Source organism: Oncorhynchus mykiss, chromosome 21 (assembly GCF_013265735.2).
Source record: "Oncorhynchus mykiss isolate Arlee chromosome 21, USDA_OmykA_1.1, whole genome shotgun sequence".
Lineage (NCBI taxonomy): Eukaryota > Metazoa > Chordata > Actinopteri > Salmoniformes > Salmonidae > Oncorhynchus > Oncorhynchus mykiss.
In genome coordinates, this window is record NC_048585.1 from 1,732,509 (window position 1) to 1,746,799 (window position 14,291).

The window sequence follows — 14,291 nt, forward strand, 5'->3', positions numbered from 1 at the left end:
TGTCCTAGACTGTGTTGTAGACTGTATTGTGTCCTACACTGTGTTGTAGATTGTATTGCGTCCTAGACTGTATTGTAGACTCTTGTAGCCTAGCCTCGATTGTAGCCTAGACTGTATTGTAGCCTAGACTGTGGCCTAGACTGTAGAGTAGACTGTATTGCATCCTAGACTGTATTGTAGACTAGTGTAGCATAGACTAGTGTAGCATAGCCTAGACTTTATTGTATTGTAGACTGTATTGCGTCCTAGACTGTAATGTAGACTAGTGTAGCCTAGACTGTATTGTAGACTAGTGTAGCCTAGACTGTATTGTAGACTAGTGTATCGTATACTGTATTGTAGCCTAGACTGTAGTGTGGCCTAGACTGTATTGTAGACTGTATTGCATCCTAGACTGTATTGTAGACTGTATTGTAGACTAGTGTAGCCTAGACTGTAGCATAGCCTCGACTGTATTGCGTCCTAGACTGTATTGTAGACTGTATTGTAGACTAGTGTAGCGTAGACTGTAGTGTGGCCTAGACTGTAGTGTAGACTGCAGTGTAGCCTAGAGTGTAGCCTAGAGTGTAGCGTAGACTGTATTGTAACCTAGAGTGTATTGTAGACTGTATTGCATCCTAGACTGTATTGTAGACTGTATTGTAGACTGTATTGCATCCTAGACTATATTGTAGACTGTATTATTCACCCTCTCTTCTCTTTGTCTCTTAATGATGTGGAGAATGATGAGTGTGAAGACATATCTACTGCGTTATCCTGAAGGTGTGTTTAGTGGTCTGAGAATAGGTGTCAACTAAGCAGTTTCAATCTCATCTCTCTCCTCTTCCTCTGCACTTCCTCTCCTTTTCTCCTCTGTCATCACTTTGATTCTTCCCCAGTGTAGCTAATTAGTCCCCACACTACAGTACAGAGGAAGTGGTCCACATCTGTCTCCATGGAGATGGTGTGTAAACCTGTTTATATATGACAACAATAGATAAGTGTGTATGTGTGTCTAAAGCGTGTGTGTGTGTGGTAGTTATGTATCTGTCTAGCTAACCCATTAGGATCATTCCAGTGCATTAAAAACCTCTTACGGCTGAGATCCCGTTAACGGGATCGATATGACAACAGCCAGTGAAAGTGCAGGGCGCCAAATTCAAACAACGGAAATCTCTGTTGATTAAAATTCCTCAAACATACAAGTATTTTACACCATTTTCAAGATCAACTTGTTGTTAATCCCACCACAGTGCCCGATTTTCAAACAGGCTTTACGACGAAAGCAAACCATCTGTTGATGATAGGTCAGTACCTAGTCACAGAAAAACAGCCATTTTTCCAGCCAAAGAGAAGAGTCACAAAAAGCAGAAATATAGATACAATTCATCACTAACCTTTGATGATCTTCATCAGATGACACTCATAGGACTTCATGTTACACAGTACATGTATGTTTTGTTCGATAAAGTTCATATTTATATCCCAAAATCTGTTTACATTGGCGTGTTACGTTCAGTAATGTTTTGCTTCCAAAACATCGGGTGATTTTGCAGAGAGCCACATCAATTTACAGAAATACTCAAAATAAACATTGATAAAAGATACAAGTGTTATGCATGGAACTTTAGATAAACTTCTCCTTAATGCAACCGCTGTGTCAGATTTCAAAACAGCTTTACCGAAAAAGCACACCATGCTATAATCTGAGTACAGCGCTCAGAGACCAAAACAAGCCATACAGATATTCGCCATGTTGTGTCAACCGAAGTCAGATAGCATTATAAATATTCACTTACCTTTGATGATCTTCATCAGAATGAACTCACAGGAATCCCAGTTCCACCATAAATGTTAGTTTTGTTCGATAAAGTCCATTTATGTCCGGATAGCTCCTTTTTGTTCGCACCTTTTAGTTCACAAATCCAAATTTGCGATGCGCAGGCCAGACGAGAAGTCAAATTCCATTACAGTTCGTAGAAACATGTCAAACGATGTATAGAATCAATCTTTAGGATGTTTTTAACAAATCTTCAATAATGTTTCAATCTGAGAATTCCTTTGTCTTTAGAAATGCAATGGAAAGCAGCTACCTGTCACGGGAGCGCGCCTGACTGAGCTCATGGCCTTCAGGCAGACCCCTTACTCAATCAGCTCTTATTCTCTCCTCCAAAGTAGAAGCCTGAAACAAGGTTCTAAAGACTGACATCTAGTGGTAGCCTTAGGAAGTGCAATCTCACCAAATTTACACCATCTTGGATAGGCAAAGAGTTGAAAAACTACAAACCTCAGATTTCCCACTTCCTGGTTAGATTTTTTTCTCTGGTTTTTGACTGCCGTATGAGTTCTGTTATGCTCAGACATCATTCAAACAGTTTTAGAAACTTCAGAGTGTTTTCTATCCAAATCTACTAATAATATGCACATCTTAGCTTCTGGGTCTGAGTAGCAGGCAGTTTACTCTGGGCACCTTATTCATCCAAGCTACTCGATACTGCCCCCCAGCCATAAGAAGTTAATAAGGGCTTTCTATCAAGCACAAGGTCGAATGTTTTCATTGGATGAAAGGGCTGTTTTTGAAGAACCTGATTGGCCTACAGATTCCCATTTGGCATGGGGGGAGTGGGGATGTTTTAAAATGCCCTCCTCACAGCTGAGCGAACACCATTTCACTGGTTAGAAAACAGTGTAGTTTGTAATGCATCACTCCTTCCTGATGTAACACGCTAGTCAGTTAGCCAGAGGAGACTTCCGTCCGTTGTTTCCCCAGTCTCTATTGTAGGATTACAGCAACCAGTGCTGATCTGGGATCAGTTTAGACTTTTCTATCATCATTATATGGCCATGGGGGACCTGATTCTAGATCAGCACCTTGAGCCTGAGAATACAGTCCTTTACAGGTCTTCACTGTGGCCCATCTGCATTCAGAGGCAAATGTGGAAGCCAACTATCCTTAGTAGTTTCTATGTCAAGCTCTACCAGACACAGTGCTATGAAATGTCTGTTATTGGTCTCATCAATGACATGAAATTAGCCTTGAAACAGGGAGAAATTACCTTTAGCTTGGTTCAGAGTCAGATCATGTGATGACTGTGGTGCTCAGCAGTGACTGTGGTGCTCAGCAGTGACTGTGGTGCTCAGCAGTGACTCTGGTGCTCTGTAGTGACTGTGGTGCTCTCTAGTGACTGGGGTGCTCTGTAGTGACTGGGGTGCTCTGTTAGTGACTGGGGTGCTCTGTTAGTGACTGGGGTGCTCTGTTAGTGACTGGGGTGCTCTGTTAGTGACTGGGGTGCTCTGTTAGTGACTGGGGTGCTCTGTTAGTGACTGGGGTGCTCTGTTAGTGACTGGGGTGCTCTGTTAGTGACTGGGGTGCTCTGTTAGTGACTGGGGTGCTCTGTTAGTGACTGGGGTGCTCTGTTAGTGACTGGGGTGCTCTGTTAGTGACTGGGGTGCTCTGTTAGTGACTGGGGTGCTCTGTTAGTGACTGGGGTGCTCTGTAGTGACTGGGGTGCTCAGCAGTGACTGGGGTGCTCTGTTAGTGACCCATTATTACTAGGTTACCGTATGTCATAACAGCCTGTACCTATGACCCGCCTTAGGGTGTTATGGGGGGGTTTGGACTTTTTTAGGGACTTTTCTATATTGCGTGGTTTTAAGACGTAACAACTTGAACAGGAATTAAAGGGAAATGATGTTTCTCTCTCCATGTTTCAGGATGTCCATGTTTTGTCATTTGCCCCTGGATAAGAGCATCTGCTGAATGAGTCAAATGTGAAATTGAATTCCGACTGAAATAGTGTCTCTGTTTCAGTATGTCGGGGTTTGGAATGAACCGGAATCCATCGTTCGGGATGAACAACTCGTTATCCAGCAACATCTTCAACGGAACAGGTGATGTTCAAGACATTGATTGATACCCTTCATTGATGACAAAGTAATAGTTATAGTAGTAATTTGATCATTTCTTTTGTGGTTTGTTTCTCTGTAACTGACTAGATGGAGGTTTGTTTCTCTCTAACTGACTAGATGGAGGTTTGTTTCTCTCTAACTGACTAGATGGAGGTTTGTTTCTCTAACTGACTAGATGGAGGTTTGTTTCTCTAACTGACTAGATGGAGGTTTGTTTCTCTAACTGACTAGATGGAGGTTTGTTTCTCTAACTGACTAGATGGAGGTTTGTTTCTCTAACTGACTAGAGGGAGGTTTGTTTCTCTGACTAGATGGAGGTTTGTTTCTCTAACTGACTAGATGGAGGTTTGTTTCTCTGACTGACTAGATGGAGGTTTGTTTCTCTAACTGACTAAAGGGAGGTTTGTTTCTCTGACTAGATGGAGGTTTGTTTCTCTGACTGACTAGATGGAGGTTTGTTTCTCTAACTGACTAGATGGAGGTTTGTTTCTCTGACTGACTAGATGGAGGTTTGTTTCTCTGACTGACTAGATGGAGGTTTGTTTCTCTAACTGACTAGATGGAGGTTTGTTTCTCTGACTGACTAGATGGAGGTTTGTTTCTCTGTAACTGACTAGATGGAGGTTTGTTTCTCTGACTGACTAGATGGAGGTTTGTTTCTCTAACTGACTAGATGGAGGTTTGTTTCTCTGACTGACTAGAGGGAGGTTTGTTTCTCTGACTAGATAGAGGTTTGTTTCTCTGACTAGATGGAGGTTTGTTTCTCTGACTAGATGGAGGTTTGTTTCTCTAACTGACTAGATGGAGGTTTGTTTCTCTAACTGACTAGATGGAGGTTTGTTTGACTGACTAGATGGAGGTTTGTTTGACTGACTAGATGGAGGTTTGTTTCTCTAACTGACTAGATGGAGGTTTGTTTCTCTAACTGACTAGATGGAGGTTTGTTTCTCTCTAACTGACTAGATGGAGGTTAGTTTCTCTAACTGACTAGATGGAGGTTAGTTTCTCTAACTGACTAGATGGAGGTTTGTTTCTCTAACTGACTAGATGGAGGTTTGTTTCTCTCTAACTGACTAGATGGATGTTAGTTCCTCTAACTGACTAGATGGAGGTTTGTTTCTCTAACTGACTAGATGGAGGTTTGTTTCTCTAACTGACTAGATGGAGGTTTGTTTCTCTGACTAGATGGAGGTTAGTTCCTCTAACTGACTAGATGGATGTTAGTTCCTCTAACTGACTAGATGGAGGTTTGTTTCTCTAACTGACTAGATGGAGGTTTGTTTCTCTAACTGACTAGATGGAGGTTTGTTTCTCTGACTAGATGGAGGTTTGTTTCTCTAACTGACTAGATGGAGGTTTGTTTCTCTCTAACTGACTAGATGGAGGTTTGTTTCTCTGTAACTGACTAGATGGAGGTTTGTTTCTCTCTAACTGACTAGATGGAGGTTTGTTTCTCTCTGACTGACTAGATGGAGGTTTGTTTCTCTGACTGACTAGATGGAGGTTTGTTTCTCTAACTGACTAGATGGAGGTTTGTTTCTCTAACTGACTAGATGGAGGTTTGTTTCTCTCTAACTGACTAGATGGAGGTTTGTTTCTCTCTAACTGACTAGATGGAGGTTTGTTTCTCTGACTAGATGGAGGTTTGTTTCTCTGTAACTGACTAGATGGAGGTTTGTTTCTCTAACTGACTAGATGGAGGTTTGTTTCTCTAACTGACTAGATGGAGGTTTGTTTCTCTAACTGACTAGATGGAGGTTTGTTTCTCTAACTGACTAGATGGAGGTTTGTTTCTCTAACTGACTAGATGGAGGTTTGTTTCTCTAACTGACTAGATGGAGGTTTGTTTCTCTCTGACTGACTAGATGGAGGTTTGTTTCTCTAACTGACTAGATGGAGGTTTGTTTCTCTGACTAGATGGAGGTTTGTTTCTCTGTAACTGACTAGATGGAGGTTAGTTTCTCTAACTGACTAGATGGAGGTTTGTTTCTCTAACTGACTAGATGGAGGTTTGTTTCTCTGTAACTGACTAGATGGAGGTTTGTTTCTCTGTAACTGACTAGATGGAGGTTAGTTTCTCTAACTGACTAGATGGAGGTTAGTTTCTCTGTAACTGACTAGATGGAGGTTTGTTTCTCTGTAACTGACTAGATGGAGGTTTGTTTCTCTAACTGACTAGATGGAGGTTTGTTTCTCTCTAACTGACTAGATGGAGGTTTGTTTATCTAACTGACTAGATGGAGGTTTGTTTCTCTAACTGACTAGATGGAGGTTTGTTTCTCTAACTGACTAGATGGAGGTTTGTTTCTCTAACTGACTAGATGGAGGTTAGTTTCTCTAACTGACTAGATGGAGGTTTGTTTCTCTGTAACTGACTAGATGGAGGTTTGTTTCTCTGTAACTGACTAGATGGAGGTTTGTTTCTCTAACTGACTAGATGGAGGTTTGTTTCTCTCTAACTGACTAGATGGAGGTTTGTTTATCTAACTGACTAGATGGAGGTTTGTTTCTCTGACTAGATGGAGGTTTGTTTCTCTAACTGACTAGATGGAGGTTTGTTTCTCTGTAACTGACTAGATGGAGGTTTGTTTCTCTGACTAGATGGAGGTTTGTTTATCTAACTGACTAGATGGAGGTTTGTTTCTCTGTAACTGACTAGATGGAGGTTTGTTTCTCTCTAACTGACTAGATGGAGGTTTGTTTCTCTGACTAGATGGAGGTTTGTTTCTCTGTAACTGACTAGATGGAGGTTTGTTTCTCTGACTAGATGGAGGTTTGTTTCTCTGTAACTGACTAGATGGAGGTTTGTTTCTCTCTAACTGACTAGATGGAGGTTTGTTTCTCTGTAACTGACTAGATGGAGGTTTGTTTCTCTGTAACTGACTAGAGGTTTGCTATGAGGCTCTGGAATAGCCTGTTTTATCTGTAAAGTGTAACTGACTAGAGGTTTGCTATGAGGCTCTGGAATAGCCTGTTTTATCTGTAAAGTGTAACTGACTAGAGGTTTGCTATGGAATAGCCTGTTTTATCTGTAAAGTGTATCTGACTAGGGGTTTGCTATGGAATAGCCTGTTTTATCTGTAAAGTGTATCTGACTAGAGGTTTGCTATGGAATAGCCTGTTTTATCTGTAAAGTGTGACTGACTAGAGGTTTGCTATGGAATAGCCTGTTTTATCTGTAAAGTGTAACTGACTAGAGGTTTGCTATGGAATAGCCTGTTTTATCTGTAAAGTGTAACTGACTAGAGGTTTGCTATGGAATAGCCTGTTTTATCTGTAAAGTGTGACTGACTAGAGGTTTGCTATGGAATAGCTGTTTTATCTGTAAAGTGTAACTGACTAGAGGTTTGCTATGGAATAGCTTGTTTTATCTGTAACTGACTAGAGGTTTGCTATGAGGCTATGGAATAGCTTGTTTTATCTGTAAAGTGTAACTGACTAGAGGTTTGCTATGAGGCTATGGAATAGCTTGTTTTATCTGTAACTGACTAGAGGTTTGCTATGAGGCTATGGAATAGCTTGTTTTATCTGTAAAGTGTAACTGACTAGGGGTTTGATATGAGGCTCTGGAATAGCCTGTTTTATCTGTAAAGTGTAACTGACTAGGGGTTTGATATGAGGCTCTGGAATAGCCTGTTTTATCTGTAAAGTGTAACTGACTAGAGGTTTGCTATGGAATAGCCTGTTTTATCTGTAAAGTGTAACTGACTAGAGGTTTGCTATGGAATAGCCTGTTTTATCTGTAAAGTGTAACTGACTAGAGGTTTGCTATGGAATAGCCTGTTTTATCTGTAAAGTGTAACTGACTAGAGGTTTGCTATGGAATAGCCTGTTTTATCTGTAAAGTGTAACTGACTAGAGGTTTGCTATGGAATAGCCTGTTTTATCTGTAAAGTGTGAGACGCTGAAATGCTTTTTTAATACATTGGGAGGTGACTTGACTAACTGTTCTCTTGTCCCGTCTCTCTTCCTGCTGTAGACGGAAGTGAAAACGTGACAGGTCTGGACTTGTCAGACTTCCCAGCGTTAGCAGACCGGAGTCGGAGGGAAGGAGGTGGGAACCCTACTCCTCTCCTCAACCCACTGGCTGGGAGGGCTCCTTATGGTGAGACCCCTTACCTCCTCTCCTCAACCCACTGGTTTTCTATGGTGAGACCCCCCTACCTCCTCTCCTCAACCCACTGGCTGGGAAGGCTCCTTATGGTGAGACCCCCTACCTTCTCTCCTCAACCCACTGGCTGGGAGGGCTCCTTATGGTGAGACCCCCTACCTCCTCTCCTCAACCCACTGGTTCTCTATGGTGAGACCCCCTCTCCTCAACCCACTGGTTCTCTATGGTGAGACCTCCTCTCCTCAACCCACTGGCTGGGAGGGCTCCTTATGGTGAGACCCCCTACCTCCTCTCCTCAACCCACTGGTTCTCTATGGTGAGACCCCCTCTCCTCAACCCACTGGTTCTCTATGGTGAGACCTCCTCTCCTCAACCCACTGGCTGGGAAGGCTCCTTATGGTGAGACCCCCTACCTTCTCTCCTCAACCCACTGGCTGGGAGGGCTCCTTATGGTGAGACCCCCTACCACCTCTCCTCATCCCACTGGTTCTCTATGGTGAGACCTCCTCTCCTCAACCCACTGGTTCTCTATGGTGAGACCTCTCCTCAACCCACTGGTTCTCTATGGTGAGACCTCCTCTCCTCAACCCACTGGTTCTCTATGGTGAGACCTCCTCTCCTCAACCCACTGGTTCTTTGTGGTGAGACCCCCTACCTTCTCTCCTCAACCCACTGGCTGGGAGGGCTCCTTATGGTGAGACCCCCTACCTCCTCTCCTCAACCCACTGGTTCTCTATGGTGAGACCTCCTCTCCTCAACCCACTGGTTCTCTATGGTGAGACCTCCTCGACTCAATCTACTGGCTGGGAGGGCTCCTTATGGTGAGACCCCCTACCTCCTCTCCTCAACCCACTGGTTCTCTATGGTGAGACCTCCTCTCCTCAACCCACTGGTTCTCTATGGTGAGACCCCCCAACCTCCTCTCCTCAACCCACTGGTTCTCTATGGTGAGAACTCCTCTCCTCAACCCACTGGTTCTCTATGGTGAGAACTCCTCTCCTCAACCCACTGGTTCTCTATGGTGAGACCTCCTCTCCTCAACCCACTGGTTCTCTATGGTGAGACCTCCTCGACTCAACCCACTGGTTCTCTATGGTGAGACCCCCCAACCTCCTCTCCTCAACCCACTGGTTCTCTATGGTGAGAACTCCTCTCCTCAACCCACTGGTTCTCTATGGTGAGAACTCCTCTCCTCAACCCACTGGTTCTCTATGGTGAGACCCCCTACCTCCTCTCCTCAACCCACTGGCTGGGAGGGCTCCTTATGGTGAGACCCCCTAACCCTTCTCCTCAACCCACTGGTTCTCTATGGTGAGACCCCCTACCTCCTCTCCTCAACCCACTGGTTCTCTATGGTGAGACCCCCTACCTCCTCTCCTCAACCCACTGGCTGGGAGGGCTCCTTATGGTGAGACCCCCTACCTCTTCTCCTCAACCTACTGGTTCTCTATGGTGAGACCTCCTCCTCTCCTCGACCCACTGGTTCTCTATGGTGAGACCTCCTCTCCTCAACCCACTGGTTCTCTATGGTGAGACCCCCCAACCTCCTCTCCTCAACCCACTGGTTCTCTTTGGTGAGACCCCCTCTCCTCAACCCACTGGCTGGGAGGGCTCCTTATGGTGAGACCCCCTACCTCTCCTCAACCCACTGGTTCTCTATGGTGAGACCCCCTACCTCTCCCCAACCCACTGGTTCTCTATGGTGAGACCCCCTACCTCTCCTCAACCCACTGGTTCTCTATGGTGAGACCCCCTCCTCTCCTCAACCCACTGGCTGGGAGGGCTCCTTATGGTGAGACCCCTACCTCCTCTCCTCAACCCACTGGTTCTCTATGGTGAGACCCCCTACCTTCTCTCCTCAACCCACTGGCTGGGAGGGCTCTCTATGGTGAGACCGCCTACCTTCTCTCCTCAACCCACTGGCTGGGAGGGCTCTCTATGGTGAGACCCCCTACCTTCTCTCCTCAACCCACTGGCTGGGAGGGCTCTCTATGGTGAGACCCCCAACCTCCTCTCCTCAACCCACTGGTTCTCTATGGTGAGACCCCCTACCTCTTCTCCTCAACCCACTGGCTGGTAGGGCTCTCTATGGTGAGACCCCCTACCTCCTCTCCTCAACCCACTGGCTGGGAGGGCTCTCTATGGTGAGACCCCCTACCTCCTCTCCTCAACCCACTGGCTGGGAGGGCTCTCTATGGTGAGACCCCCTACCTCCTCTCCTCAACCCACTGGCTGGGAGAGCTCTCTATGGTGAGACCCCCTACCTTCTCTCCTCAACCCACTGGCTGGGAGGGCTCTCTATGGTGAGAGTGCGTCCCAGTCTGTGAGGAAAATAAAACGGGTTTACCTTTGCTTCTGGGTTGCTGGGATGCGACGATATTGATGGTTGTCTTCCCGGAGAGAAAATATCTTCTCTGTCCCTGTATTTAACCTGAGCTACAGCCTGTCCATTCTGTCCTCCTGTACTGCAGTTGGAATGGTCACCAAACCCTCAAACGAACAGTCCCAAGACTTCTCCATCCATAACGAGGACTTCCCTGCGCTGCCTGGTCCCAACTACAAGGACCCCACGGCGAACAACGACGACAGCATAACGGTGGGTCTTTAATCTCTAGGAGGAACTTAGGCCATTTTATATAAGGTCCGTTTGGTGTTGTTCCTGCTGAGTGGAGTTGATCATCGTCTGTGTGACTAATGTGGCTCAGCTCGGAGGCTTCGTCGATGGGTAGAGAGACCTGGAACTAAACTAGGACAAAACTAACTTATTATTGATTCATGTCGCAGGGACATGTGTTCTAGTAGCAGGGGGTATGAGAGCTGCTGGGGGAATCAACACGGGTCAATGTCTGAAACAGCATCTCTAATGGGTTGCGAGGGAGACGGATGAGGGACTTGTGAGCTGTTGTTTACTATGGAACGTGGCTTTTGAAATCCATTGTAGGAGGGCTGTTTAACCTCTGTGGGATATGTGGGACGCTAGCGTCCCAAAAGCCAGGGGAAATGCAGAGCGCGAAATTCAAATATATTACTATAAAAATCAAACTTTCATTAAATCACACATGTAAGATAGCAAATTAAAGCTACACTCGTTGTGAATCCAGCCGACATGTCAGATTTCAAAAAGGCTTTTCGGCAAAAGCAAACGATGCCAGTATCTGAGGATAGCACCATAGTAAACAAAGAGAGAGAAGCATATTTCAACCCTGCAGGCGCGACACAAAACGCAGAAATAAAAATATAATTCATGCCTTACCTTTGACGAGCTTCTTCTGTTGGCACTCCAATATGTCCCATAAACATCACAAATGGTCCTTTTCGATTAATTCCGTCGATATATATCCAAAATGTAAATTTTTATTTGGCGCGTTTGATCCAGAAAAACACCGGTTCCAACTTGCTCAACGTGACTACAAAATATCTCAAAAGTTACCTGTAACCTTTGCCAAAACATTTCAAACTACTTTTGTAATACAACTTTAGGTATTTTTTAACATAAATAATCGATAAAACTGACGCTAGCTTTCTGGTCACGCGCCTCTATCTAACAGTACACTTCAAGTGACCCTTGTTCAAGATGGCTGTACTTCTTCATTACACAAAGGAATAACCTCAACCAATTTCTAAAGACTGTTGACATCCAGTGGAAGCGATAGGAACTGCAGGAAGGTCCCTTAGAAATCTGGATTCCCAATGAAAACTCATTGACAAGAGTGACCTCAACAACAAAAAATCTGAATGGTTTGTCCTCTGGGTTTCGCCTGCTAAATAAGTTCTGTTATACTCACAGACATGATTCAAACAGTTTTAGAGACTTCAGAGTGTTTTCTACCCAAATCTACTAATAATATGCATATCTTATCTTCTGGGGATGAGTAGCAGGCAGTTGCATTTGGGCATGCATTTCATCCGGACGTGCAAATACTGCCCCCTGTCACCCAGAAGTTAATGAAGCCAGTGTAAGTTTCCCTGTTTTTCTGTTCTGAAGTGTAGTTCTATTTATCCCACAGGAAGTAGTTCACTTTAGTGAAGACCGTTTCAGTGACGTTATTAGACTATCTTTAGTGTTCGGAGGAGAACCAACCGCACAGGGAAAGATACTGGGACTCTAACAGGATTCTTCCTCCCTGTGTAGAATGTACTCTTCCACTATGCCTCTTCATCCCTCCCCGGAATCTACTCTGCTTCTCTTCCTGTCTCTCCCCGGAATCTACTCTGCTTCTCTTCCTGTCCCTCTCTCCAGAATCTACTCTGCTTATCTTCCTGTCTCTCTCTCTCCAGAATCTAAACCTTGCTTCTCTTCCTGTCCCTCTCTCCAGAATCTACTCTGCTTCTCTTCCTGTCTCTCTCTCCAGAATCTACTCTGCTTATCTTCCTGTTCCTCTCTCCAGAATCTAAACCCTGCTTCTCTTCCTGTCCCTCTCTCCAGAATCTAAACCCTGCTTCTCTTCCTGTCTCTCTCTCCAGAATCTACTCTGCTTCTCTTCCTGTCCCTCTCTCCAGAATCTACTCTGCTTCTCTTCCTCTCTCTCCAGAATCTACTCTGCTTATCTTCCTGTTCCTCTCTCCAGAATCTAAACCCTGCTTCTCTTCCTGTCCCTCTCTCCAGAATCTAAACCCTGCTTCTCTTCCTGTCTCTCTCTCCAGAATCTACTCTGCTTCTCTTCCTGTCCCTCTCTCCAGAATCTACTCTGCTTCTCTTCCTGTCTCTCTCTCCAGAATCTACTCTGCTTCTCTTCCTGTCTCTCTCTCCAGAATCTACTCTGCTTCTCTTCCTGTCTCTCTCTCTCCAGAATCTACTCTGCTTCTCTTCCTGTCTCTCTCTCCAGAATCTACTCTGCTTCTCTTCCTGTCCCTCTCTCCAGAATCTACTCTGCTTCTCTTCCTCTCTCTCTCTCCAGAATATAAACCCTGCTTCCCTTCCTGTTCCTCTCTCCAGAATCTAAACCCTGCTTCTCTTCCTGATCCTCTCTCCAGAATCTAAACCCTGCTTCTCTTCATGTCCCTCTCTCCAGAATCTAAACTCTTCAGGTAAGACTTCCAGCAGCACAGACGGGCCCAAGTTCCCCGGGGACAAGAGCTCAACAGCCCAGAACAACAACCAGTCGAAGAAAGGCATACAGGTGTTACCGGACGGTGAGGCTCAATTCCTCACTCTGTCCCTCACTCTGTCCCTCACTCTGTCCCTCACTCTGTCCCTCACTCTGTCCCTCACTCTGTCCCTCACTCTGTCCCTCACTCTGTCCCTCACTCTGTCCCTCACTCGGTCCCTCACTCTGTCCCTCACTCTGTCCCTCACTCTGTCCCTCACTCGGTCCTTCACGCTGTCCTTCACGCTGTCCTTCACGCTGTCCTTCACGCTGTCCTTCACGCTGTCCTTCACTCTGTCCTTCACGCTGTCCTTCCTTCTGGGTCTGGACACCTCCCCCTGCAACTGAATCTTGGGACTTTCTGACTGGCCAACTGCAGGTGGGGACAGTTGGCAGCATCACCTCCGCCACGCTGACCCTTAACACAGGCACCCCACAGGGGTGTGTGCTTAGTCCCCTCCTGTACTCCCTGTTATCCCACGACTGTGGCGCCATGCAGGTCTCCAACACTAAGTTAGCGACGATGAGTCAGCTTACAGGGAGGAGGTCCGTGATCTGACAGTGTGGTGCTGGATCAACAACCTCTCCCTCAACGTCAACAAGACAAGGAGCTGATCCTGGACTACAGGGAGGAGGTCCGTGACCTGACAGTGTGGTGCTGGAGCAACAACCTCTCCCTCAACGTCAACAAGACAAGGAGCTGATCCTGGACTACAGGGAGGAGGTCCGTGACCTGACAGTGTGGTGCTGGAGCAACAACCTCTCCCTCAACGTCAACAAGACAAGGAGCTGATCCTGGACTACAGGGAGGAGGTCCGTGACCTGACAGTGTGGTGCTGGAGCAACAACCTCTCCCTCAACGTCAACAAGACAAGGAGCTGATCCTGGACTACAGGGAGGAGGTCCGTGACCTGACAGTGTGGTGCTGGAGCAACAACCTCTCCCTCAACGTCAACAAGACAAGGAGCTGATCGCCCTGGATCACGTGACGCTGCAGAGGGTCGTACGGACAGCCCAGTACATCACTGCTTGGCATGACGACTGCACCGCCCTGGATCACGTGACGCTGCCGAGGGTCGTACGGACAGCCCAGTACATCACCGGGGCCGAGCTACACGCCACTTTTTAAACATTTCCTCTATATAGTACGGGTGCTCACTTCGTGTATTTCATATTTCTTGTATATTTCGTATTTTATATTTCCT

At 45.8% G+C, this 14,291-nt stretch overlaps 1 protein-coding gene across 3 annotated transcripts in view; it reads left to right on the forward strand.

Moving 5' to 3' along the window:
* The window catches only part of LOC110499743 (CCR4-NOT transcription complex subunit 2), an 80,713-nt gene that overhangs the window by 43,567 nt on the left and 22,855 nt on the right, over positions 1 to 14,291 (forward strand). For all 3 annotated transcript variants that reach the window (XM_036956584.1, XM_036956583.1, XM_036956585.1), the window contains 4 exons: positions 3,791 to 3,870; positions 7,868 to 7,993; positions 10,471 to 10,595; positions 13,012 to 13,132. In XM_036956584.1, the coding sequence (XP_036812479.1) occupies positions 3,791 to 3,870; positions 7,868 to 7,993; positions 10,471 to 10,595; positions 13,012 to 13,132 (452 nt within the window). The remainder of the gene's footprint in view (positions 1 to 3,790; positions 3,871 to 7,867; positions 7,994 to 10,470; positions 10,596 to 13,011; positions 13,133 to 14,291) is intronic.